General features: G+C 45.1%; 10 protein-coding genes and 1 non-coding gene across 11 annotated transcripts; 8 read left to right on the top strand and 3 right to left on the bottom strand.

Annotated features, from left to right (window-relative positions):
• Window positions 1–284: 284 nt before the first annotated feature.
• On the top strand, window positions 285–840 carry JR316_0005545 (uncharacterized protein; the record flags this gene model as incomplete). The annotated part of the gene is made up of 3 exons (XM_047891302.1): window positions 285–374; window positions 470–663; window positions 729–840. 3 exons carry the CDS (start codon window positions 285–287, stop codon window positions 838–840), a joined length of 396 nt encoding a protein of 131 aa, XP_047748651.1.
• A 1,458-nt stretch (window positions 841–2,298) lies between these two features.
• JR316_0005544 (uncharacterized protein) lies at window positions 2,299–3,741 on the top strand (the record flags this gene model as incomplete). Its single annotated transcript, XM_047891301.1, has 6 exons — window positions 2,299–2,374; window positions 2,435–2,530; window positions 2,582–3,320; window positions 3,376–3,408; window positions 3,478–3,532; window positions 3,685–3,741. The coding sequence occupies 6 exons, from the start codon at window positions 2,299–2,301 to the stop codon at window positions 3,739–3,741; spliced, it is 1,056 nt and encodes a 351-aa protein (XP_047748650.1).
• Window positions 3,742–4,530: 789 nt separating this feature from the next.
• Window positions 4,531–5,693, top strand: JR316_0005543 (uncharacterized protein; the record flags this gene model as incomplete). The annotated part of the gene is made up of 3 exons (XM_047891300.1): window positions 4,531–4,889; window positions 4,964–5,240; window positions 5,298–5,693. The coding sequence occupies 3 exons, from the start codon at window positions 4,531–4,533 to the stop codon at window positions 5,691–5,693; spliced, it is 1,032 nt and encodes a 343-aa protein (XP_047748649.1).
• Window positions 5,694–6,305: 612 nt separating this feature from the next.
• On the top strand, window positions 6,306–6,885 carry JR316_0005542 (uncharacterized protein; the record flags this gene model as incomplete). The annotated part of the gene is made up of 2 exons (XM_047891299.1): window positions 6,306–6,825; window positions 6,875–6,885. The coding sequence occupies 2 exons, from the start codon at window positions 6,306–6,308 to the stop codon at window positions 6,883–6,885; spliced, it is 531 nt and encodes a 176-aa protein (XP_047748648.1).
• Window positions 6,886–8,816: 1,931 nt separating this feature from the next.
• JR316_0005541 (Protein-S-isoprenylcysteine O-methyltransferase B) lies at window positions 8,817–9,582 on the bottom strand (the record flags this gene model as incomplete). Its single annotated transcript, XM_047891298.1, has 2 exons — window positions 8,817–8,858; window positions 9,064–9,582. The coding sequence occupies 2 exons, from the start codon at window positions 9,580–9,582 to the stop codon at window positions 8,817–8,819; spliced, it is 561 nt and encodes a 186-aa protein (XP_047748647.1).
• Window positions 9,583–11,707: 2,125 nt separating this feature from the next.
• JR316_0005540 (uncharacterized protein) lies at window positions 11,708–12,539 on the top strand (the record flags this gene model as incomplete). Its single annotated transcript, XM_047891297.1, has 5 exons — window positions 11,708–11,768; window positions 11,833–12,049; window positions 12,113–12,209; window positions 12,277–12,420; window positions 12,477–12,539. 5 exons carry the CDS (start codon window positions 11,708–11,710, stop codon window positions 12,537–12,539), a joined length of 582 nt encoding a protein of 193 aa, XP_047748646.1.
• A 1,203-nt stretch (window positions 12,540–13,742) lies between these two features.
• JR316_0005539 (Psi-producing oxygenase A) lies at window positions 13,743–18,454 on the top strand (the record flags this gene model as incomplete). The annotated part of the gene is made up of 26 exons (XM_047891296.1): window positions 13,743–13,952; window positions 14,007–14,063; window positions 14,116–14,412; window positions 14,472–14,616; window positions 14,673–14,812; window positions 14,881–15,002; window positions 15,062–15,155; window positions 15,211–15,288; window positions 15,345–15,428; window positions 15,490–15,569; window positions 15,622–15,824; window positions 15,885–15,928; window positions 15,985–16,032; window positions 16,091–16,156; window positions 16,213–16,285; window positions 16,342–16,413; window positions 16,464–16,507; window positions 16,567–16,799; window positions 16,855–16,974; window positions 17,027–17,111; window positions 17,168–17,248; window positions 17,298–17,489; window positions 17,549–17,849; window positions 17,903–18,039; window positions 18,104–18,382; window positions 18,443–18,454. 26 exons carry the CDS (start codon window positions 13,743–13,745, stop codon window positions 18,452–18,454), a joined length of 3,297 nt encoding a protein of 1,098 aa, XP_047748645.1.
• Window positions 18,455–18,613: 159 nt separating this feature from the next.
• On the bottom strand, window positions 18,614–20,109 carry JR316_0005538 (Nuclease PA3; the record flags this gene model as incomplete). The annotated part of the gene is made up of 11 exons (XM_047891295.1): window positions 18,614–18,697; window positions 18,755–18,826; window positions 18,895–19,071; window positions 19,145–19,230; window positions 19,291–19,297; window positions 19,359–19,423; window positions 19,605–19,688; window positions 19,747–19,809; window positions 19,871–19,902; window positions 19,958–19,995; window positions 20,077–20,109. 11 exons carry the CDS (start codon window positions 20,107–20,109, stop codon window positions 18,614–18,616), a joined length of 741 nt encoding a protein of 246 aa, XP_047748644.1.
• Window positions 20,110–21,483: 1,374 nt separating this feature from the next.
• On the bottom strand, window positions 21,484–22,556 carry JR316_0005537 (Endonuclease 4; the record flags this gene model as incomplete). Its single annotated transcript, XM_047891294.1, has 7 exons — window positions 21,484–21,591; window positions 21,661–21,732; window positions 21,811–22,002; window positions 22,134–22,226; window positions 22,293–22,394; window positions 22,460–22,479; window positions 22,526–22,556. 7 exons carry the CDS (start codon window positions 22,554–22,556, stop codon window positions 21,484–21,486), a joined length of 618 nt encoding a protein of 205 aa, XP_047748643.1.
• Window positions 22,557–24,222: 1,666 nt separating this feature from the next.
• JR316_0005536 lies at window positions 24,223–24,306 on the top strand. Its single transcript has one exon. It is a non-coding gene; the product is annotated as a tRNA-Ala (tRNA).
• Window positions 24,307–24,939: 633 nt separating this feature from the next.
• JR316_0005535 (uncharacterized protein) lies at window positions 24,940–26,183 on the top strand (the record flags this gene model as incomplete). The annotated part of the gene is made up of 6 exons (XM_047891293.1): window positions 24,940–25,150; window positions 25,202–25,254; window positions 25,309–25,352; window positions 25,411–25,591; window positions 25,644–25,858; window positions 25,925–26,183. 6 exons carry the CDS (start codon window positions 24,940–24,942, stop codon window positions 26,181–26,183), a joined length of 963 nt encoding a protein of 320 aa, XP_047748642.1.
• Window positions 26,184–26,510: the final 327 nt, after the last annotated feature.

Genomic DNA, 26,510 nt, shown 5'->3' with positions numbered 1-26,510 from the left:
GTCGAAGCATTTTTTAGTCCAGGAATAGTTGCAAGGATCACTGAAGCGTCAATCATTTGTAAATTTCTGTCTTTAAAACTGATTCGCAGCGCTCAAAACCCGCTGGATGGACATCTTGCTCTTGGCCATGATCATATGAGAAGTTTAACTATAGGTCAGAACCCCATTTTCAACATGGAGAGTGTACGAAAACATGTGCAGCTTCGAGGTGAACTGAAGGTATATAAAAGACACTGTATTTCCGTGTTAAAAATGGTTCTCGCCTTTCCCCTGTTCAAACAACGATGCTCAGAATAAGTTTCACCAGAATTCTCGTTGTGGCCACCACAGCGTTTTACGTCCATGGGTACCCCAGTGAGCCTATATTCGACAAGGTATGTTGCTCATCTCTATCGTATTCCACAGTTCCCACGACTACAGCTGACTCCATTCAATCCTATCAAAATCAAACCGCATCATATTATTATAGACGGCTCGCTCGACCCTCGAAGCAGCAGCCGCACTCGCCGACGGAAACCTCTTTGTATGCATCAACCCAAATTTTGGAGAGCCCTGCACCGTCTTCCCATTCACCGTCGGACAATGCATCAATTTCCCTGCGCCTTTCAATGACGCGATATCGAGTGTCGCTCCAGACCCCGGATTTATCTGCACATTATTTGTGTACGTAGTATCTTCGAATTATCCCATTTTCTGCTACTAAAATTTGCTCCATTCTTTGTTCCCAGGAACCCGAATTGCCAGGGTGCGAGTATCGCTGTTACAGCGCCTGGAATTAGCGATTTGACGGGGACTCCGTTCAACGATAATCTATCGTCGTTCAGGTGCTTCCGCCTGTAGTAAATATGTTGGTTCATTAGAAAGTGCAAAAAACCGCAAGCAGAAACACGGGTTATGGGGCCTCCGGTGCATATACAAGTCAAATAGTCCTACCAGTATCCAGGTTATTGACAATGCGGCCGTAATGTCAGAACGATGACTTGATGCGGTACAGAAATGACAGACTGTCTTCTACAAGATCTGATGCTACCTGTGAATATGGGCATAGTCCTGAAATAACTGGAAAAATATGAAAATTGGGATGCCAACTCGTCCTAACAAAAGTTTTGCTGAAGTTACGAAGACAAGTCAGCGTTTCAAAAGCGTGGGATCTAACGTTGCCGAATTTAGTGTCGAAGCAGATTTTGTAGGGAATCTTGAATCTCCGCTTGAAAATGAACGTACCCAAACATTCGAAATCGTGGCAAAAAGGATCAAAACCTTAAGGACGCGTTAAGCATTCTTTAAACCCTAACATTTCACAGGTCATTCCAAGTAATTTACCATGGCTTCACTTGTACAACCCTCTAACTCCGCCACTTCCAGCAAGAGAAGAAGAGCTACCGAGTCTGAGTCCGAACATGGTGCTTTACCATTCGTCACATCAGTGTTTGTCGTTATCCCCTCTCGAACTGTGTGCTCTGCAGAGTTCTGGTTCGAAGATGGAAATATCATAATCCAGGCAGAGAGAACACAATTTGGGGTCTACCGCGGTGTCCTATCGCGCCATTCTGCATACTTCAAGAATGTCTTTGGAGGTCCGGAGTCTAATGACAAAGGTCTGGTGGATGGATGCTCCGTGGTAAAGAGCCGCAATATTTGAAAAAATTAGCTCTGAATCTCTTCTCGAAATATGATTCCGGTTCAGTGCATTAATTTGACTCTTAACGTTTGTTAGAAAAACCCACCCAAGAAATCAACTATTCATACTACAGCAACATAGGCTTGCCAGAAAGGAAAGTATCGTGTTACCTGGTGAGCGGTGCGGACAGGTACAAAAAGGTGACTGAATGCATTAAGGGTGTTGGTTCGGTGGGAAAAAAAGTACTAGTATTATGCATAATATTGTGTGTTGTTTATCCGTTGTGATCTACCCGGTGTAGTACACATTGTGGCTGCCGCGTGCCCAGTACTTGATGCCTACACAACTTAGCCTAGAGGTAGAGAAAGCTGTTCAAACGAGGGATAATCACAGAGGATAGTTAATCTCTCTACCTTGAGGTCATTGCTCAGTATCCTCGCTGTTATCCCATCCAATGAAACGGGAAAGAGAGCCAACAGGCGTGTATTTAATGCCAGAAAGTACCGCTAGCACGCTTTCCCACAGCCAAAGCCAGCGCTGAGGGATGATGACTCGAAGAAGGCGTGTTCAGGGTTTTTTCTCATGTTATAAAGATCTGACCATCCATTGTTCTCCTCCCAATTTCTCACCTTGACCCATTCCCAATCTTTGCATCAGAGCCCCTCACTTTTTTCTCAATGTCCCAGTCCAACATCTTCAATTTCTCGAACATCGCGCTCTATCACAACGGATCTGGAGCAACCAGTATTACCGGTGAGACCGTTATTGTCAATACAAGTGCATTGGGCTAATACCAAATGTGGGCATAAATAGATGGCTACCGTGAACCTCCAAACGGATTCCACGGTTTTGAAGGAGGCATCGATGATTTCTTACTCCCCTCCAATTTCCAAGAATATTACATGCCTGGTGCGGATTGCTGTGCCTTTCCTCACAGCCTGTGCTCACAAAATTCTGCAGAGCAAGACACTCGGGAGGTTAATTCAATTCCCCAAACCCATGGCGGTAACGATGATTTGCAGGAAGGACTACTGGGTCTCGAGAATGCCACCATGGATGTTGTTCACCATTCTGCGGCACACGCTGTACCATCTGCGGGTCTGTACACGTCCCAGGATTTAGCGCAAATATGGGACTCTAATTTTTCATCTCTAAATGACTCTCTGGTCGATCCCGTGGAGCACAATTCAAGCGCAGCGTTCTATTCCAGGCCGGCTGCTATGCCTATGAGCAGCTCATTTACTGAGGTTCCCAATCCAGTGTACTCAGATTACGCGCACTATGCATACGGAGAACCATCAGGATCACATTCTGGCTCCACGTCCAGGAATGCATGGGCTCAGACGCCAATTGATACTTTTCTAATGGATCATCAGACTGGAATTGGTGCAATTCCTGCATCGATTACTCCTTCCCCGCAAGACCTATCTGTTGGTCCATCAAGACAGCTAAGGGACATGTCTCATCACATGTACACCCCGCATAGGCTCGTTGTGAACCAACACGACATTTCAGCACACCGCAGAGAGAGTGCTCCACATTTACAGCCCAATTCAACCTGGCGCATCCCTCGATCTGGAGAGATGTCCAATCAAAATATGGTGTCCGAGAACGGGCAATTCCAAGGAGTCAAAGGCTCCGGGGTTATTCCCGTAGAGCAGACATCCAAAGAGGTCACTGAATCACATAATCCTCGAAGGTATATCTGATTTTCCATCTCTCGAGATTTGTGGGACTGATGCCAAAAGTTGCAGATCCAAGCCTCAACAACAACGAAGAAATGGAAGGTGAGTGTGTTTAAAATTCACGCACCGAGTCTCGATTTGACATGTTTTTGCATGATGTCAGTGTGGCAGCCAAAGGGCACCCCGGGATAGAAAGAGGAGCGCCAAACGAGGGGAAAAGCCCTTCGTACGTAAAGTGCGCATTGACCGAGTCACTGGAAAGGTGGTGTATCAAGGGATGCACTGACAAAGAAAAATGAACAGAAAAGTAAGCGCTCCTATCACAGGTCTACAAACAATGGACTGATTCGCGCACCTTCTTTTCTCTCATCACCTTAGATACCTGTGATTCGTGGGGCATGGGACATAGCGGTTGGGGAGAGCGGGACTAGATAGAATGATCATCAGAGAAGTTATTTATCTTATCGTAACATCTTTTCAATTTGTATCAATTTGGTCACGGCAGTATCGGCAAACTGGATTGAGTGTGGGAAAACAGTTTCGCAGTGTGCACTCTGCCTCATTGAATCTTTTAAGACCTATCGTCGTTCAGGTGCTTCCGTCTGTAGTAGATATGTCAGTTAATTCAAAAATTGCAACAAATATACAGGCAGGAAGACGAGTTTGGGGCCTCCGGTGTATATACAAATCAAATAATCCCACCAGTATCTTGCAGGTTATTGACAGTGCGGCCGTAATATCAGAACGATAACATACTGTGGTACAGATCAAACAAGGTACATTCTACGATATCTAATGTTATATAAAGATATGGGAAAGGTGTCGAAATCAATGCAAAAATAACAAATTCAGGATGCAAACTCGTCCCAACCAAAGTTTTGCCCAAGTTACGAAGACAAGTCAGCGTATCAAAAACGTGGAAATCGAAGGTTGCCGAATCGGGTGCCGAAGCAGATTTTTGTAGAGAATGTTTAATCTCCGCTTGGAAATGAACACGCGTAATTTGATTTGCCAATTTGCGATTGTCCCGCTGGCAGCAAGACCATCATCGACTGTGATCACAGTCGGGCCCTGTACATTATACGTTATGTAACTTTTACAAAGCTTACACGAGCGCCTGACGCTCGGATTCCAACTCGTGGCAAAAAGGATCAAAATTGTAAGAGCTTTCTTCAACCCCTAACTTGTTCTGTCACAGACTCACAGTTCATTCCCAATATTTACATGGCTTCCCTTGCGCAGCCCTCTACCTCCGTCACTTCTAGCAAGCGACGAAGAGCTACCGAGTCCGAGTCCGATCATGGTGCTTTAACTTTCATCACATCATCATTTATCGGTATCCCCTCTCAAACAGCTCGCTCTGCAGAGTTCTGGTTCGAAGACGGGAACATCATTATCCAGGCGGAGAAAACACAATTTCGGGTCTACCGCGGTGTACTATCGCGTCATTCTGTATACTTCAAGAACCTCTTTGGAGAGCCGGAGTCTAATGACAAATGTCTGGTGGATGGATGCTCCGTGGTGCGCGTCTCGGGAACTGAAGTTGACTGGTGTAAGCTCCTGCAGGCGATACACGACTTCAGGTGAGGTCTATCCCCTGCATATGTGCAAGCATTTATATTAATTAAGCATCTGTTGTCATGACTGGTGTTTACAGCCAAGTCAAAAATGCCTCTTATTCCTGGCCTCAGCTAATTTCACTGCTTCGTCTTGGACACGCGTACCAGTTCGACGAAATACGAAGTGCAATCATCGCGCAAATGAGCACCATGTTTCCCAGCCAATTGCACGATTGGGATAATGCACTTGCGATTCCCATAGACCCAAAGGTTCCACCGGTATACTTATTCGAAGTTGCGAAGGTAGCAATCGAGACGGGTCAGAAAATGCTTCTGCCAGCGCTTTACCTGCAGTGTCTCCGAACACACGGATTGGTTCGTCAATCTTTTTTTACTTTACCAAATTGCTAGATATTGAATGTGCATATATAGGAAATTATATATACAGGCCTAAGGCCGCCTTCTAACCCTGTTTTGCAACTCTCAACATTGCCCGCTGCTGTACAAAGTAATCTGTCGGTAGGCAGAGAACGGCTGCTTGTCCAGTCACTTGAACTGTTCGCTTTGTATCCCCTCAAGTCTCCGGACGGAGATGACAGGTGTACAAATCCTGCAAAATGTACACTTCGACGAACCGAGGCCACAGCGCGGAGAATGGCTCAAATTGTCAAAGAAATTTTCCCTGATAACGGAGACGTGGACACAGGCTTTTGTGATTACTGCACGCAGATAGTTGTTGAACGGAAACGAGATGGTCGGAAACGGCTGTGGGATGCGTTGACCTATATGTTTGGTTTGCCTGTTTGGACAGATTTGGTTGTTGAGTAGTGAACTTTTAAAGGTTTTTCAATCATTTATCTTTTCAGATCTACTAAAATGATGAGGTTCCATAAAGGGGTGATTCATTGAGATACCTATGAGATAAAAAGTATGCACACTGAGAAATAATGAGTTATGAATTGTCCTTAGTTTTGCCTTGTGGAATCAGCCTTGCTTCTGCGAGCAATTTCAAGCGCGCCTTCACTTTTCAGGTGAGGGATTCTATATCAGGCTCGTCAAAAAATTGATCGGATCATTGCCGGTAGTCTAGGCCCTAAACCTTCCCACGCAGGCAAGCTTCTAGTGCTCTAGTGGACTCAGGAGTCAGGAAACTGGCGTCATCATGGTACATCCACCTTTACTGGCGCAGTACATTGTAGTCCTAGATGTGGCTCAGTAACACTTGAGTTCTGTGAATTAGCCTTACTATTGTACCTTGAACTGCTTTGAACCTACTTAATGATAGTATTTTATCAAAGACGGACATGGGGTCCGTTATAACCGTAGTCGGTACGTTACTCAATCTGTCAAACAAATTTTTAGTGCGAATTGAGGATTGAGACAAGCGGCGAGCACGTTTTCCCCTTCAACTCCCACCATTCCTCTCTGCCTGCCATCTCAATGCCCTACCCTCCAGCAATCCTGTCGATGGCGCAGAATATGGCCTTGGTGGAAGGGTTGAATTCGGATCCACACGAGAACGAATATGCCATGATATGGAATTCCATTCTAACTCACCACTTCCCGCTTCACGAGAACTACGGTGTGGCCCCTCAGATATCCAAGCTATCTTCTGGGAAGGATCCCGTCATCTACACAGTGGCGAAAGTCTGGCCAGGCCGAAAAGAGCAGACCTTTCTCGTCGCTGGTTTCAAGAAAGCTTCGGAGGAGACGAAAATGGGAAAAGAGAGTTTGAAGCGGGTGCTGCGGGAAATCATAGAGCACCTGTTTGAGACGACTGACGTCACCAAAATATATGGTTTGGGCGGGATTGGGCTTTGCTGGACGGTGTTCAGGATGGAGAAGGCCAACTTTCGTGCCCATGAGCCTGAGATACTAATTCCCTGGAAATCCAATATCACTTCGGCTCGAGCGTTTAATGACCTTAGTGAGGTCGTAGAGGATATGCATGATCTGGCGGGTATGTTTTGTGTTTTAAGTATGATTTCAAGGTTACTGACTCATCGCAGGACAGCTTTGACATATGCCGATGTGGGACACAGTCATCCGTGTTTATTCTTCACCTGTTTTTCGACCTCCACTGTACGACTTTCCACCATATCACATCGCACTGACCTTCGAACATTATATACCGTTGCATGTACGAAGCATGTACACACAATACATTCTGTACAGATATCCTCATGGCTCGCACCATCAATTACCCTCCAAGGCGCTTTCCACTAACTCCACGCTCATTCCAGGTATATGGTTTATAGAAGCCGACAGTCCATGGTCTTGAGAGATGTCCGTGACGGATATTCGAGCTACCAGTATGGCTGCTGACATTCCCTGCGTATTGTCATAAAGTTAGGAGGGTTTGAAAGGTGAATCATGGATTCGTTCAGCACTTACTGGGGTTATAATCAACGCTAATCCCCAGTAGCTATCAATCTGGTTTACAACGGATGTTGTAAGGTAGAATGACGGGATAGCGGTTATAACTGCTTGCCCGAGGAGGACAAAAGAGTACAACGCTGAGGATTCGATAATCATTGTGACAATCCGAATAAATAAGCGCCTAGATTGTATGGAAGTTAAGCGACTCGCGACGTGAATCTTGTATCCGATAATGAAGGTTGTGGATATGGTCGTGCCTAGTGCAATAAAATACAAGGCACCTCCAATGTAGTTGATTGTTAGAAATTCCGATGTGCCAGACTGAAAGCTGACCATGCTGAGAAGCACGAGATGAGATATAAATATGACTGAATGAATGAGTTAGACCTTGAATAAGAGTCCAAGCTTGACTATCGACTTGCCGATTTGAGCAAAAAAAAGAGACAGAGGCACTATAACCCAACGGAGAGTTTCGCCGCAGACGTGGTAACATCTCCAAATCTAATGGAATATCAGGGCATTTACTGCGCATAGCACTGAGACATTAACATACCAGAAGTATATCCGAACACGCAATTATACTGTATATTAAAGTATCACTAACAATGCCGATCCATTGGGGAGGTAGGACTGTGGCCAAAAACATAGACTTTCGTGTGCTCCCATTGGTGACGAACACCCACGTAAAGGTGTACCATTGTGTGCTGAATATTACAATGGCAAGGACAAATGCCATCGAAATTATTGATATAACCCAATTCTTCTTTTTGTTAGAGGAATTCCTCGATGCTGTAAAGGTCGTCGGTCAATGCTGATATCGCATGTAATGTCTAAGTGGCCTACTATATAAGTATACCGCTCCCCCGAAAATCATAGTGTATACCCCTAGAACAACGTTTGAGTGTATTCGTCGAATAAGTCAACGCATGATTACCCATGAGGAAACTGAAAACCATGGAAGAGTTGAGGTTGGTGCTAATTGCTTGCTCTTGAATTTTGACGGACATTTGATGAAATAACAAAGGAATACAGACTGGAGTACGATCGTTATGCAACTCCTTTCTTATGTATTAGTTCAAGGCGTTAAAGATAACGTTTAATTCTGATAGTTGGCTCCTTGAATGGAACAGGATGGTTGTCTTGGATGCAAAACCAAATACTATTCGTAGTCTTTCAAGTTCTTCTAGTCTCTCAAAAATAAACTTGTTATACTCCAGAGTCCAAAACGGTGCGTAATTTTAGAACATAGCTCGGTTATCAGCTTCCTCGTTCCGCGTGGCGTCCCTCTAGAGATAAGTCGACTTTGCATCATGATTTATCAGAATTCGGAGTAACTATCGCTGGAAACCTACCTGTATCAAGCGACCACGCGTAAGGACGTCTTTTTATTTAGAGCAGCCATTCTCCTTTTTTTTTCATAAGCACTGGGATAAAAAAACTTGACGAGGCCCAATCTCGCTCGCATTGCTGCGGTGATGCTTGCCGTCTGATCGTGAGTCGCAGTGGAGTATGTGCGGTATATCATTCAAAGAAGGGTTTCAATCCAATGAGATTCGTTTATAAGATTGATAATTATGGAGTAGCTGATGTTGGGGGTATGTTGATCCATGATGTCTGGTAATGGAAGAAATGATATAGTATTGAGTTAATGAATAAATTAATTGTATGTAGGACTATCGAGGTATAAAACGATTGGTGGAATAAGCACCGTGTCAATGTCCAATGCGAGATTCGTTAACAGTAGAATTGAATAGACTTGTTCATGTGTACATAGGAGATTTAAAATTCAATAAATAAAAGGTATAATTCTATATGGAACATTCCGTGCCCAATGATCCCATTCACGTCCGAATCGCTTTCTCAAAATCGCATCCTCGCCGGGCATGCGTAGCAGAAGACTGGAAATAACTGCAACTCCAACCGCAACACACAGAATCACTAATGCCATTCCGACCTGTGTTTTCATTAAGCCACTCTCCCTAACCCAAGACCCTGTGGAAAGGTGGCTGGCATATCCACCGATGACATTAAGAATAAGTCCGGTGTAGCTTGGATGGCGGACATATGCGTATGGTCCAGTAGTGACGAGCGTGTGGTTCTTCATAATGGATAATTCGAAAGTGAACAGCTTTCCTAACGTGCGGTAGCAGCGAATTCGGATAAGAGTGCCGCTTAGCATAAGGCATACACCAAACAAGAATATGGGAGTGATTTGGATCAAAGAGGCGGATTGGGGATTGATAACCAGAATTTTAAGGAGTAGGGAAGATATATGGTTGGATTGGAAGGTGTATGCCAATATAACAATTACTTCGAGCAGTGATGATGTCCAGTACATTGTCTATATTTTCTTGTGAGCTCGCAAATAGGGTGAAAGGACATGCTATCCTTACCCTGAATATCATCGATGGAACAGCCAGAGACTTGAGAAAATGCTCCCTCCAATTAGGAATGATATGAGAGCTTATAGGCAGTGACGGGTTTGGCGGAAGCGCGCCCATTCGAAGAAGTAATGCATCGAAGAGTAGAAGTGGGACCTTTGCAAACAGCATCGATGGGATATAATCACAACCTTGGTATGTTGCTTCTTTTGAGAATACATAGGACAATATATAAAGGCTTGGCTGACTCCTACAGCATTTCCAGCAATGTCTATTGGACCTGAAAGCAATCAGTCATTCCATGGGTGTTCGATGTCGCGTTGCATGAGAATTTTGTGTGCCGAAGACGCATGCCATGGATTTTGCCGCATGCTGGAGGCGTGTGGGACAAATCTTGGTCTTAAAGAGGAAATTGATATCCGAATGGGTTATAGCATTCTGCGTTATCGACGTGATCGTGAGCCCTCAGTGAGAGTGTTGTGACAGTCATGTAGTCCTGTAGACACTCTTCCTGGTGAGAAATGAGAAGAACGGTGCCTCGGGACGATTGGGCGGGTTGTAATAGACCGTGAAACCCGTCGTTGGATTAGCGTATTAATCGTACACGAGCATCTCTTCACAGTAGCACTATTCTAATGAATGGTATCCTTTATCCATCCGTCATTAGGTGAGGCATGACACATGATCGAACAAAATGAGAAACTCTCTACATGACTAATTTGAATGTAAGATAAGCGTGGGTAATAAACTGACTAATCTATTGAAGAAAAAGACGAGGTTTGAGCATGAAGCACTGCCGGCGACGACTACTGTAAGTTAAACAAACAGCCATTGTTTTACATGTTTTATGTATGTTCAGCTGTAAGTTCGACATACATCATGACTTACACTCAAATAATTTCCATAAAAGGCGATTATTTGAGTGTAAGTAGACTGTATGTTGAACTTACAGCTGAACTTACGTAAAACATGTAAAACAATGGCTGTTTGTTCAACTTACAGCAGTCATCGCCCGCAGTGAAGCGACATTTAGCTCTCAAATATATTCCCTAGACAAAAAGTATCTGAACACTGGTCCTTTTGATAGATATCTCATGACAATTTGAACATGACTCAAGCTGTAATTACATTTTGCCCGATCCTCGTGGTTTGAGCAAAGAAGAAACTGTAGAGAGTATATAATCATCCCCATCATACTTATCATTCATGACTGTAAAAAGAGGTATAGCTCACTATGCCTTAAGCATAAATGCTTCAAGTCGCCCCTTCAGGGGGAACTCACCGCGCTGTCGTCAACCACTTTCGGCATACGCCGATCTGGGATCCAATCTTATTGATTGTGAGGGCTCGGACCTTCAAGTATTTAGGCGGAGCTTGATATTCGAATGTTAGCCATTGCATGATTATTCTTGGTTTACCGATCATAGGAGTGGGTATGTTATCTGCCATGTTATCTGCCCGGCAGAATCCGAGCTTACTCTTTTCACACTTTTCACCATAAAACCTTGGATGAACTGCAATAAAAAAATGTATTCAAGTATGTAAAGAATGTATATACACATAAGTGCCTTTAAAATTTGAGTAAGTGCTGTCGAATCAGTAGAATACGTATGGATGTTATCTGCCACCCCCAATGTTATCTGCCAGCCGAGGTGCCGCAACACAGCCACATTTGCGCACTTCCATATTCAATTCACGCTCGACGGGCATCCTGGTCTGGTTTTTTGAGGCTCTTTGAGTAATATTCTAGATCATATATAAAGTAAATAATACCCAGGAAAAAAATCAGAGAAATTTAGAGTACAGACAAAGTAAAAGGTACATGTTTACATGGACCATTTCTCGGACGCGCGTCAGCGCGAAGTTTTTGAAAATTTGCCTCTCGTTTCACACGGTATTTCGCAAAATTTATGTTTGTGACCAATTTCAATATCGGTTGCTACGTAGTGTTGTTTTTCAACACGCCTATTTAACAAAGAAAACAACTATCCGAGCCATGTTCCTCTTTCTTCCTCTTCCTCGGGACTGGATTCCCTCCTTTTTACGTACCTTTGTTTCTTTCCCCCAACGCTCCTTTCCAGCATGCTCTTTTCTTTACCAGCGTTTGTTACTATCCTCACTTTGAGCTTTAGTGCGCAAGCAGGTGAGTCAAGGAGTGCTTCCACCTCTCTGTATTCCAGTTATACTTATTCCATGCTCTTACACAGCCCCTATTGAGATCATCAAACGTCAAGCAGCGTGCTTTTTACCAGGAAGAGCCGCACTCCCGGCGGAGGTATCAAATGGAATTCCTGCCTTGGTTAGGACAGTTACCTGTACTGGGGGAACCTCGGTCCCTGGCGTTCCAAACGTCTCGTCTGGTGGAATCGATTTCAAGTCTATCGATTTCCAGAAGAGCAGTAAGAGCCCACTAGGATTTGCTCTGTGCGTATAACTATGTCTATCGTGGCGTGTGCCAGTGTTTCTAAACTGTATCTTATCTAATAGTGCTACATTCACTACCCCTGCGGATCCAGCTAAAGCCGATCTTAGGAAATTACAGAATCAGTTGGATGTATATCTTGCCGTTGAAGCTGGTGTGCGCGTACGTCTCTGTTAAAGATCCGACTTTTACATTTCAATCTCACGTATTCGGGCCATTCTCTATATAGAGCAATGGAGGAGGTGCCATTCTAAATCAAGTGAAATCCGCCAAATTCTTCATTCAGTTCCAGATTGCACGCGTAAAAACGGCTCTCGGACAGCAACTCAGCGTAGCAAATACAGTGGAGCATCAACTTGGAAAGGTCATCAAGGTGCGTCGTCATACACGTTCCCCAGAATCGTGATATAATATTCATGCATCTCGTAGAACGCTGGCCGCGCTACTGCTGCCGAAATTGCTCAGGTCAACGCACTGGCAAAAGTATTGTAGATTTCTTTGCATTCTTGCCACTGGGATGTTCTTGCTTGCATATAAGTGCTGATAATGTCTTATTGTGCTCGTTCTGGTGGATAACAAACAAAGCCTCAACAAGATTTATTTTACCATTGAAATTATTACAATATGGCAGCGAATTCAATGCAAGGCTGATCTGTTCATTGAGAGCAGTGATGTTAATCGAATCCATATTCATGTGCGTCTCATCAGCGGTGATGGGGTGGGGAGGAATAATTTATTAAGCATCAAACTAGCACCGGCACCTAGCTCTACTTCTGCCATGTCGCACTAAGGTTTGGAGTAGGGATTTGCCATAATCAATTATTATGCTTGTTGTTTGAAGGTGATTCGGTGACTTTCAGACCCCCGAGAGACCGCGCAATTTCTCTGGTACGCTATTGTTACTTTAGTAAAAAATTTAACCAAGAATAGTACACCGTGAACAGTGGAGTTGCACTGGACCATGTGCGTACTTCGGGCGCTCGCTTATAGCAGACAGGAAAGAAACAAAAGATGAAAAATGCAGTTAGGACCTTGGATGAATGGCCTGGAGCAGGTGTTGGTCGGTCCTGATTCTCATCCGATGCGGTAGTTTTCTATCTCAAGAACCGAAGTGGATGTGATACAATGATTAAGCAAATATCTAATATCTAATCTCAATTTTTGTTTCTGTAAATCGGAGTCTGAACTCGGCCAAAATGCGGGCTACGGCTTTTGCTGTTTCTGCGGCTCCAACCTGGTTGCATGTTGCATCCAGCATTCACCATCATGGATGTCAATTCGACTATTACTTTCCACGTTTTGCGAGAGAAAAGTACTTCGCAAGACCAGGCGCTGGCGCCAAGGACCACCTCAGTCATGGCTATGCACAGCAATCGTTCTAATTGATGAATATCATGACGATCATCTGGCACGAGGCCTGGAGGTGCATGTCCCTTGCTTGCCATGGCGCTCCAGATTTCATGGCAGGAAGTTTATAAGCCCGTTCCCGGTATCGGTGGCATACCAATGATCATTAGATATCATGGTGAGTTCCCTAATGATCGGATATGCGACGGTTGATGTGAAGGTTTCGTCTATGGTCGCAATTTGAATTGATACTCAATCATCCGCAACTTTCACAGCCTTCAAAAGCAAGGATGAATTCCCAATCAACGCCATATTTCACTCACTCCCAACCTTTCCTCGAGCCTCTCTATGGATTCAGAACTATCGCTCCGTCAAGTCCTAGACATTGGCCACCTAGCCGGGGAACCAGTGCCCATAGCACCTACTGGTTATTACAATTGGGAGGTTTCTCCAGATCCCGCCAACAGTTTCAACGGACATTCCGTTGTTAGTAATGGACTGACACTTTTGGAATCTCTAAAGGCGAAAGGCTTCATAAAACCAGAAATGAGTAAAGTCGTACGTAGGAATGTCCTGGCCGCATATTTCGAAGCATGACGATACCTTTGACAGGAAGCCTTTACAGATTGTGTTTTGAACCCGGAATCCATAGATGATCGGCAAGGAGCTGTGAGCTAGATAAATCTTTTTTTCGATTCATGCATATGAAATAAATGTTTAGTTCGCGGAGGGTCTCGCTATACTGGCACGCATCGATCCAAAACTCGAGCTCTCTCAGAAACTCAATAACGCCGTCATTGGATCCCTCTACGATACATTTCCACATCCTCCGGTATCATATCTCGGGCCTGAACATTCGTTTAGACAAGCTGATGGAGGTGGCAATAATCTTCAAAGCCCTGAGATCGGAAAAGCGGGAACGCCTTATGTACGGAGTGTCCAAGGTAAGGGTGGCTTACCAAGGACTTCACTGCCAGATCCGGGTCTCGTCTTCGATACTTTACTAAAGCGTCGTGAGGTGCGTAATCCGGCATTCTCAATATCCATCATTGATGACATCCATCACTCTGACTATAGCAAAAAACACATGCTGGCGGAATGTCAAGCTTGATTTTTGCTTTTGCCACCATTGTTACCCATTCGCTTTTCCGAACTGATCTGAAAAAGATACATATCAATAATGCCAGCTCATACTTCGATCTGAGTCCTCTCTACGGAGATAGTAGGTTTTTTTCTTATGCGTTATCGTTGAACACAGTGATTAACAATCCTTTCTAGATCAGACTGCGCAAGACAAAGTACGCGATAAATCCAGGGGTCGGGGCCTCTTATATCCCGACACCTTTTCGGAGGAACGCTTGACATTTTTGGTCCCAGCAACGAGTGTGTTGCTGGTTCTTTTCAGCCGTAACCACAACGTACGTAATTAGATGCCGGCACCCGTGGCATCCATTGACTGATTCTGTCTTCTTCATTCAAATCGAAGTACATTGCAGAAAAGCTGTTGAAGATTAACGAGAAGAAGAGATGGTCCGACCCCCCGCCGACTGATCCTACTCTAAGAGCTGCCCAAGATGAAGAGATTTTCCAGACAGCAAAGCTCGTTAAGTATGTACAAATATCCTCCGGTCTCTCCTTCTTTCATCGAAGCTTATTGCTCTTTCCAGTTGTGGTCATTTCATGAGCGCTATTCTCGGAGACTACGTAGCTGGATTCCTCGGGTCCTCAGAAGGATGTAACTGGGAAATGGCCCCTTTCGATGTAAGCTCTTATACTCATGGATACGTCATTTAGCTTACCGCCAAACTTTTTACAGATAATTAAGGGCAAGTCGGGGGAAGTGGAACGAGGCAAGGGAAATCACATCAGCGCAGAGTTCAATGTCCTGTATCGGGTGAGATATAACTGCTACTAGGAAGTGAAGCGGGATGATTCTGACTTGCTTTTCAGTGGCATTCTACTTTGTCTGAAGCTGATGAGAAATGGACGAACGACATGTTCAGCGACATATTCAAGGGAAAGCCATTTGATCAGGTACAACTCACTTCACACGTCCCATTTTCTTTACTTGTCGGGTTATCTGACTTGCGGACAGCTCACATTGGCAGATCTATCCGTTATCTCCAAAATTTTCGGCTCGATTGAGCCCAATCCGGCTAAACGTACCTTTGCTGGGTAAGCACCCAACTTGCGCTTATGATTCTATATCTGAAACAATTTACTTTAGTTTGCAGCGTGGCGCTGACGGGAAGTTTTCCGATGACGACTTATCTAAAATTCTCAATACTGCTATTGAAACCCCTGCGGGAGCATTCCGAGCACGTGGAACCCCACCAGCGTTGCGACTGGTCGAGATTATGGGCATAGAACAGGCTCGATCATGGGGGCTATGCACGATGAATGAATTCAGGAAGTTCCTTGGGTTGAAAGGTATGCTGAAAATGAGCTGATGCCATGTTTCGTATGAGAACTCATGGTTAAATGTGCTAGTATTCGAAGAGTTTGAGGACTGGAATCCAGATCCTAAAATTGCAGTGAGTAGTGGCCTATTTTTTTGCACTTTCCACCATGATATAATAAACATGCTTAGGGCGCAGCTCGCCAGCTTTATGGACACGTTGATAACCTTGAACTCTACGTGAGTCTCTGGTGTTATTTATATATTAACTCATTCAGTTTTAACACTACTTGCAAAGCCTGGAATCCACGCTGAGCAAACGATGCCGGTCGCTTCCGGATCTCAACTTGCGGCTGGGTATACTGTACGTGTTTGTTCGTTTAATCTGAATTTGAGTGTAATACATTTTTAATTTAATAGCTTACTCGGGCTGTTCTTGGTGACGCTTTGGTTCTTATTCGAGGTGACAGATTTTTCACTACCGACTTTACACGTATGTGCACATTTCCTGGACAGGACATGTGTGCATAACAAAATTTAATTATACAGCCAACAATTTGACTACCTGGGGATTCCATGACTGCCAAAGAAATATGAACAATGGAGGTCACGGATCCGAGAGTACGTGTAATCTATGGCAGACCAACATTTTGCTCAATATATTTTTCCAGTCTCGAAGCTTATGTTACGTCACTTGCCTAGACACTACTCATGGGTACGTGGGCTTGCGTTGTAAATTGTCCCTCAAACTCATTATACGTTAACGGGCTCCAGAATGCGTCCCATTCGCTATATCCATTCTTCACACCAGCACATATGAATAAATCCTTAACCCGTCAGGAATTGCAACAAAAATACACGTTTGATCGACCACAAGTACTTTCCTGCACAAAGGTTCTCAGTACCTTGACCGGTATCCGAAATTTCTTTGAGGAACCCACGAAATTCAAAGCCATTTACAATGACTTTGGATACGGGCCTATCTCCAAGTTCCAAGAGATAGCAAGGTAAGCTTCGATAAAATTTTATGATCAATCCGTTTGCTCAACCTTTTCATGGTAGACGAGGAGAAGGTCGATCAAAAACTTTGCAGGTCATGTTCCCCGATCGAGACTCGTCTATGGATTATGTTAGATATTACTCGAAAATGCTCCAACTCAAAATTTCAGAAACTGCCTGGTCGTACGTTTTGTTGGGCATTTCACTTGGAGTTGTGCTAACATGTCAAATTTAGATACGACGGGGTTCCAGGGACATATATTGACGTTGTGAGAAGTATAATCTATCCTGCGGTAGCCCGTGTAGCTTCAGATCTATGGGTTTGTGTCGTTCACTGATATCTAATCATACGTTGAATTCTGAATTTGGGGTTTAGATTGGTTTACCGCTCAAAACAAAAGATTGCCCCAAGGGCATACACACTGAGATGCAAGTCTTCGATACGCTTTCTCTTCTTGTACGTCAGACCCATTGCTCTAATTAGTATTTCACTGATCATGTTTTAGTTCAAGTTCGTGAATGTGATGCTGTTACTTACGCTCCCAGTTAACTGTGTTCTTTTTAGTGTTTCATTCCTGGCGCCTGATAAACCAGAGATTAGATTCTCTCTTCACGATGTTTCATTATCTGCTGGTAGGGGTCTGGCAATGTTTACCAGGAAGTCCCTTACGGAAGCATCGGTGGCACAAAATTTACCTGTGAGTTCTCTTACCTGTAAATTCATGACGAATCAATGAACTAAGACATAACTTGACAGAATTTCATTGCACGCAAGGCCGCCGCTGTCGCTTCGATTGTCCAACCTGGATCCCAAAAATTAGCGTTCCCTCTTGCCTCTAAACTGGCGAACACTGGTCGCGAGCACAGCGAAATTGCCAGCAATATCCTCGATATCGCTGTCAGTACCTCGATCAACCAGGCGTATTCAGCAGCGAGGATGATCGATTTTTACCTCGATGACGACAGAAAGGCGGCTAAGGAACATATCATTGAATTGGCAAAAAGTGATACAGAGGAAAACAACGAACTTTTGAGGGGATATGTGTCTGAAGCTCTCCGTGCGTCTATACTATCGTTAATATACTGTCTTCGAGCCTAATAGTTCTTACAGGGTTGCGGCCTCCATTGGATAATTTCTGGGGAGAGGTAGTCGTTGATACAACAATTGAACAAGGTAATGGATTGCCTCCTCTTAACCTAAGTAGAGGGGATCGTGTTCGGGCGAGTCTCCTTAATGCGCAGCTTAACGTCAGTGTTTCATCCGCCACAATCGACTGGCCACTGACCCCAAATTCTTCGTACTCATGTTTAGGACAATGATGTTCCGAACCCAATTGAGGTTGACCCAAGGCGTCCATCCGTCTTATCGAACGCTCTGAACAACAAGATCTTCCGTGGGACATATGAATACGTCCAGTTGTCTATGGTTGAAACCCTTAAAGTGGTGTTCTCACTGAAGAACGTGCGGCGCGCTGCCGGAGATGCTGGAAGGTTAAGGAAGTTTACGGAAACAGCGTACGAGACCCAGACGGATGTCTATATCCAAAGAAACGGTACCACTGATTATCTTCCTGGATCTTTGAACTTGGTGGTACGCTGAGCTACTTTACCATCAGCGAAATTTTGGTTCTGACTTACCTATCCCTTGCAGTATGACGCCTAAACACATTAAGGAAATGGAATTTCCACCAAATCATTGAACTGTGACTCAGTTTTATGAGCTTTTCTAGTACCAGCAAGATGTATACGTCTTCAGAACTTCAACTTTATATTCATTTAATCCTCGCTCATATTCCACACCGTACCTATATCCTTTACTACGTCAAGGAAGATTGGTGGCGCCGTCGAAAATGGTGTTGAGCCATGCAGCCAGGCGATACCCTCCTTTAGCGATCTGCGTCTCGATCTGAGTTGTCATAGCAATAAGCATTATTGTTGCAAAACATAGTAAACGCCCACATACGATTGGAACTGCGTTTGTGAAGTAGCTCGAAGTGCACAAATCCTCGCCCGAAGTGAAACTAAAGACGAAAGACTGGCAAAAAATCAGCATTGGCTCAACTACGAAATGCAGATATAAGTCTATGATGAAGAGCAACTCACGCAGTCAAAGGCATTTGCATCCTGTGCCCACTGGAGGGGACATTCGAGAGGCGTGATAGTGGCCCGCTTCTCGAAAATTGCAGCTATATCGTCCTCCACGCTACGACGCTTGCTAGCTGGGGTGGTGATTGAGGAACAGGAGATCCAGCTGGGTGCCTCAGATTTGAAATCGCCGCTCTGATTGTCATGTGTGTTAGATCGGTGAGAGTTAGGAAGGTTTTTGACGCGGTAGAGGTAATATGGGACGCACCTTGATACGTGTAGCGAGGGCGTTGGCCCAAACTGTGACTGAGTTGCTGTAGTTGGCTTTGAGAAGCTTTTCGATCATATCGGTGTCTGTAGAAATAGCATTTCAGACTTGATAAAGAGTAATGGTTTATGAAAAGCAGTGCTCACCCCAGACCTAGAATAGAGCATGAAAGTTAGGACGGGAATTTACTGATAGTATCAAGTTGAAGACTCACGGCATGAAGGTTGCTCGTGGATCCGCTGCATTTTACACTGATGTCATTCCCTCCGACCTCGATAGCTTCAACGTGGAGAGGCTGAGTTATATCACCGATGAACTTCATATCATATTAATCGTCAGTTTCCCATATATCTACATCTATAGCAGAGGAAAATAGCTTACATGGTCTGTAATTCGGAATATCAAGGATTAGACGCAGTACATGGGCCCATAGATGATAACTAATGGAACTGCTACCCACCGAGGAACTTCAGTGCCTCCTGGATTTGTTCTGCAGAGAGGGACTTGTCTACAACCCGGGTTGTGTAGTTTGCAATCGCAGTTACTGCACGAATAGGGAGTTAGTCTAGATCCAGAAGTATAACATGTTTTTGAGGACTTACGAATGCAGCGACCATTGCCACAGTCCCTGCTCTCGCTGACGGAGCACGATGTCGGGGGGTTGTCTGTATAAAGAACACGAAATGAGAACGACAATTACTCGAGAGAGAGTAAGCCAGCAAGGACCTTCAGCATCGACGAAATGAAGAGCGGAAGACCTTGATGAATATTAGTGTAAAAATTGAAGACATTTCAGTGACGTTCCCAGCTTACCAGGAAAATCCAGCCTCAGATCTGACATCGTCGGCCCACTACATCGAATTACAATGTTAGCCTAGTTCTTGCTGGAAGGGGACGGCCATGACGAGACCGTGCGTTGATACTGGACTTACGGGGGCAGCTGGACCGAGGGATTCGTTGTACATGGCTCCCAGGGTGGATTGCACGAACGAAAGAGCTTTAGGCGCCAGGAACTATCACGTCATCCGTGATCAGCGTCATCCCATGAAATCGGGGGCGTTAATGATTAAAGGTGCTTACAGGCATGGCGATGAACCTGCCAGTGTGTGTAAGTTGCATGATTAAATTTTACTTGGAGCCCTGCGAAATTGTACGTACCCAACAGCCATGTGTCCATCTTCGCCCCATGCAAATGCGGTGGGCACAGCGACTGATAGAGCTACGAATAGCGTACTCGTACGTAATTTCATAGCTTAGACAGAGACAGTGTGGATGGGGTGAGCGTTGTTTTGCTGCTGCTGTTGCTGCTGACGGGAGCTTTTCAAAATGGGTAGAAAAGCTAGCTTTTATAGAAGCTTGCGATGATCCTGATCGCGTCAGAGGAAACCAGAGATGAACAGCACCTACCAACCGAAAAATAGCTCTACATTTGCATGTGCATTCAGCTAATCTATATAATTCGTGGACGGTTATCAGAAGCTCAAGATATAAAAAATTACCTTGCTTTCAAATGATTTCAATTAATCAATCATTAATCACCTTGTCTGGCCCACTCAAAAGTATCCACGAGAGAAAGTAAAATTTGTCTCTCCTGCCGAATTTGTCCTTCAGCATCATTTACTTCCCGGAATAAACCACAATTAACACGCGCGTTGCTACTTGTGAAGACGATCAGGGGGGACGGGGGAGGGAGACTGCATCATTGTCGATATAGTGCACGCGGTGTTACGCGCTGATAGCAAAAATACGGACGAACGGTCGCGCCATGGCTGTGTCGTATTTAAACTTGGAGACGCGGAAACGGAAACGTTGGTCTGTCTGGGAGGGAGGGAGGAGGACACATGCGCGGATGGCTGCTTATCATTTGTGTGTCCAAAATTAGGGAACATATAAATAGAACGAGAGGATGGACGTGTAGTCGGGACTCGAAATAGACGCGGATGTGAGCTGCCTATTCAATTTGTTCGTTAGTCCGTATACAACTGTGAGTAATACTGCGGCAGTCATGTCGGGAAGGTAAATTTATTGCAGGTAGGGATATTTTGGGTTGCTAGGTTGACCAAGATAGGTCAAGAGAGATGATGATTGAGATGTTTGTAACGGATTTGGTTCAATTAAGTCCGGATGTTTGACTTGAATCACGGCCTGTCTTTGAAGGAGTGTTCAAAAAATGAAATCATCTTCGTTCGGGTTCAGGTGCAGCGATGATACAGCCATCCACACACCTAAAAATGCTTTTCAATAACAGGGTCATAAGATTTACAATTTGTCCATTTAGTTCCTTCTGGTATGTTTAATACAACCGAGGCGACTCTGTTTCGTCATGTGTCAGAAACCTATTAGAATGGGCTGGGGATTCCACTGCTAGGCGTCAACGGGACACCGTCGAATAGTACATTCAGCCATGCTGCGAGGCGCAGGCCTTGTTTTGCGACCTGCGTCTCGATCTGTATTTTACACCGTCAGTATTTCGTTCATCATGGTTTCAAACTACCCGCTGCAAGAAGGAAACGCACAATAGGGATAGCCTCAACGGAATACGTCGAGTTGCATAGATCCTGCTTATCCGCAAAGTTGAACACGAAACTCTACGATATCCATCCCGTCCAAATGCAGACGATGAGTGGTTAGAATCAATTTTTGCTATGTTTGGAGATTGTACTCACGCAATCGAACGAGTTCGAATCGCGCGCCCATACGATTGGACATTGGAGTGGCTCTATGTCTCCGTCATCGTCAACTCGTCGGAGGATGGTGGCGATGTCGTCTTCGATACTTCCGCTGCGCCGTGCGATGAGAGGCTCCGTGGTGGATGTGCAGGAGAGCCAGCTTGCAGCGAGAGAGTTGTATTCGCCTGTCTGTGTGCGTGGGATGGAGGACATAAAGGCAGGAATGTGAGGGGGAGATGGAGGTAGAAGTCGCGTTTGGGCAATGATGTATACAAATGTCAGCTCAGAGGCATCAGGGAAAAGAAGATCCGTAGACGCACACGCAACCGCGAAACGAGCGCGCTTGCCCATGTTGTAACCGAGTTGTTGTACTGTGCGACGAGGAGCTTGTTGATAATACCCGAGTCCCAGACCTGCAGGGGTATCAGATAGAAGTAACAAAACGACTGACAGACGAGAAACGAAGGTCAACGACGTACAGAGTGCAGATTACTCTTCGACCCGCCGCATGTGACGCTGATCTGATTCCCGCCGAGCGCGACGGCTTCGACGTGCAGTGGTTGGCCGATGTCGCCGATGAACTGGATGTGTGTGTTTATTTTTTGGTTAGCGCTGGGAGATGGGATGGGATAGTGTTGTAACGTACGTGGTCTGTGGATACCATTGCTGTGAGTGAAGGACGTGGGAGGAGGAGGATGAAAGAGGCACATACCGATGAATTTGAGCGCTTCTTGGATCTGCATGTCGTCGAGCGAGGAGTCGACAACGCGCGTGGTGTAGTTCGCCAGGGCGCTTACTGTATTCGGATATCGAGTGACAGAAAGTCATAAATGAAAGGATGGATGATTCAGGGCGAAGATTTAGGTGTTGGAATAGATGGGTTCGACGCACATATACACCGCCCGTCGGCACAGTCTCTATCTTGATCGACAGAGCAGGATGTTGGCGGGTTGTCTATTTCATTTCAAGAGGAGAGTGTAAGGTTATGTAATCGTGGAAGAGGACGAGGAACATGCCTTCCGCGTCGACGAAGTGTAAGTTGGACGACCTAACGCAGTGGTTAATAGATGTATGAGTCGATGAAGGAGACTGTGTACCATGCGTATGCAGCCATAGATTTGACTTCATCGGCCCACTATCTCAACGCCAATTGAGCTTTCCTTCCTTCATGGTAACTGATATTTTTGGATTTGAATTGAACTCACTGTTGCGGCTGGCCCCAAGGATTCATTATAAGTTGCCCCTAAAGATGTTTGCACGAAAGATAGAGCTTTTGGCGCAAGGAACTGTTTGGGGATGAATCATGGTGTTCGGTCAACGTTAACGACAAGTAAGCGCTGGACGAACGGGCATTGCAATGTATCTGACGCGTACGCATAATTGGGTAGAATTTGATGTCAGAAGCGGAAAAAGATAAGAAGGGCGAATTTCATTACGCACCCAACGGCCATATGTCCACTCGCTCCCCATCCGTATACGCTACGCACTCCCAACACAAGACCTAGCAAAATCGATCGCGTCTTCATCATTTCGTTGCCCGATTTTCTGAGAGAGGATATGATACCGGAGACTGCTCTAAAGTCATGATAAAACCCATGAGCTTATGTATCCTCTGCGATAGGCACTGAATCTGAAGCGAGACAGTTGTGAACAACACGACCCACGATGATCACTCGATATGCCTCGAGCACGCTAAATCCTTTAACGTGCTTCACAACTCAACGCTGCGCCTGTCCTCAACCACACGGACCCGTCATCTTTCATGCGCATTAGGGAAGAGGGATATGCCATATGGGGCACATGTACAACACATTGGCTAAAAGCTCGCCTGGAATGGAAGCCTCGGTGGATTGATACTGTAATTTAAATGAAGGATACCATGTGGGCGAGGTAGTAGGCATTGCTTGTGCTGTGTTGGATGATAACAAAAATATCGGTGCATATGTCGAGTTCGGAATGTGGTGGGAACTTTGTTCTGTGGCTGTTGCACAAAATCGTGCTGGTGGATTAGATATAATTTTTAGTTGGCCGGAAGGACTAGGTGAAGTGGGTGGATATGTAACATACAATTTCCTCCCTGGTGACAGAGACCCGGCGCCTGGAGATGCATTCAGCGTTCGTCCGTGAGTTTTGTAACACGACGTTCAAGGTGGGTAAAAATGAGACTTTTTCAAGTCGACGAACGTGCAGGCAGATGAAAGCAAGTCATTCGAAAGGTACATGTGGTCAATGTCAAGAGAGGGTATTGTCATGTATACAAATGACCGGGAATGTCGAACACGAATATGAATAGCTTCGTCTTGATGGCTGCAACTCGCGAGAGAGATTTGCTGTCGGACATTTTGAAAAGTCGCGCGATCCGGCGAGATGATGGCGCGTGATATATTACATAACAGTATAACCCTCAACGGGCACATGGTGTAGTTGGTTATCACGCTCGCTTAGCATTACATGGTATGCGAGAGGTGTTGGGTTCAATTCCCAATGCGTCCAATGTTTTACTTTGTTTTTTGCTTGTTTTTGCCTTTCTTATTGCTCGTTTTCTTCGACTAGAACTGCTGGCGACGAATCAAAGACACTTTTTGTTGAAATTTTCTAAAAAAATATGAGTCGCAATCCACTTTCGAAGCATATTTCTCTAAAAAATGCGAACAAAAACACACAATCAAACACATAACGTGTATCTAACCCGTTTCCATTTGACATATACGAATGGGTGCCAGCAGTGTGAGGCGCTGACAGTGGCAGTACATCGGATAAAACCCGGTCAATCTTCGAGCACAACACAAATTACAATACAACGCAGCTGATCGACGTTCATACCTACCCCACATCTATTTTTGCACTATCTAAAATTGATACTTGTGCCCACTTAAAACCGAGCCGCTTCGCTCATGCCACGTTGAGAAGCGCAGCTTGTTCTTTTCGCCGTCTCTCAAATTGACGATCTCATAATTCTTTGGAAGGTCATGGGATGTTCTACAAGTCAGTGTAGTCTCCCATGTCGTCGATGGAGTGAGTGAGAGAGCGGCTGGGTGGGTGTCGGGGGAAATATCCAACGTAGCAGAATGTATATATTGTATCTACACCGCTCCTCTGGCACTTGTTCTGTATATCACTACGACAATGACGTTTCTCGAGTTCCTTTTACTTTCAACGTTCGGGTATGCGGCGCTCGCATCGCCGGCGACTTCTGGGTCTTCTTCCGCGACGACGATGACGACGATCGGAAAAGAATGCAAAATCTTATTTGATGGACGTGTACCGCAGAAAATGACTCCAGCAGACTTTGACAAAAATTCGAGTATATTCGATCATCAGTTCGTGCATGGACAAAGTGAGTTTTTCGTTGCTTTTGGAATTGTTGTGTAATAATTCCTCCGTGAAGATCAGACTTGGGCGGAGATCATAAAGTTCCCAGTTGGGATTCCACCGTCAATGGTGAGTCAGTCTTTGAGCTAGGAAGTTTGAACTGATCATAACTACAATTGTAAGTTTGACATCCCGAAAAATGCAAAGCCTGTCGAGGTCACGATAAAGTGCGTTCAGCACCTCCATCCAGACGCATTTTGCGGCCACTTACATTGGTTTGAATAGCGATAACTCAATCTTCCTCCCGGGAGGCGATCCCCCGCAGCCTCAAGTCGGGTTCCGACGCTCTGAACTGATCCCAGCGACGAACAACGGGTCAGATATCACTGTACAAGGCACAACGACGTTCCACTGGTCTATCCGGAACGACCCGCTGAGACCATTAAATTTCTCACACGAGTACCACGTACGTCCGCCTCTCTCAATCTTAAGTCGCGGAATGTGAACGTGTTGTACAGCCAGCGTGGCATGAGACGGCAGACTTCAGCACGTCAGAAATTACATTTTTGACGGGGACTCCCTTTAACAAGTCGTTTGACCCGACGGTGCGGGACCCAAAGACGTTGAGGCTTGCAGGGAGACAGTCAAATTCGCCCGAGACGACATTCTTCCAGACGCCGTTTGAGTTTGATGTCTGGCATAATTTTGCAGTGACACTTGGGTGGACGGATAAGTGAGCCTCTTCCTTTAGGCTTTTGTATCATCGTGACTGAGATGTTAACTCTTTTTTACTTTGAAGCACACTCACCGTGTACTATTCCAAAGGCATTGCACCGCTAAAACGAGTCGCAGGCCCAGCATTCAATGACAACTCCGGAGGCGGCCAATTCCACACAGGCGTATTCAAAGAACCTACGGGCCCACTGGGAATTGATGTGCTGCACGAGGGGTTCCAGGAGTCGAATTTGAATGAGGGATTGATTTTTGGCGGGATATTCATTGAGGATAGCGCGGGTGGGTGTGTTAGTCTATTTCCGTCGGTTCTTGGTGTCCTTTGAGTGGGTTATTTTGGGCGTGGTTTCGTTGATTTCAGTTTGGTTATACTGAACATTTCTGCGTTTGTATCCAAAGTACCACTTGCACCTGGCAGAAAAACTGCAAGATATTGAGTTAAAAAGCAATTCGTTGATTGGTGTGCCTTTCGGAGTTCAACTGAGATTGAAATCGGCAAAAACAGCCGAATGTAGCAGCATGTTGCTAGCTAGGGGAATATTGACCCATCGAAAGAGCAAAACTAAGTGCTGATCGTGTCTTTAAATGGGGGTAGTGGAGCAGTGGCGGCTGCATTGTGTGTACCAAATCTTACCAAATTCAGTGATCTTACC

This window comes from Psilocybe cubensis, chromosome 5, assembly GCF_017499595.1.
Source record: "Psilocybe cubensis strain MGC-MH-2018 chromosome 5, whole genome shotgun sequence".
In the NCBI taxonomy this organism is placed as follows: domain Eukaryota; kingdom Fungi; phylum Basidiomycota; class Agaricomycetes; order Agaricales; family Agrocybaceae; genus Psilocybe; species Psilocybe cubensis.
The sequence above is the reverse complement of the archived record's forward strand: the minus strand, read 5'-3'. Positions and strand labels throughout refer to the sequence as shown.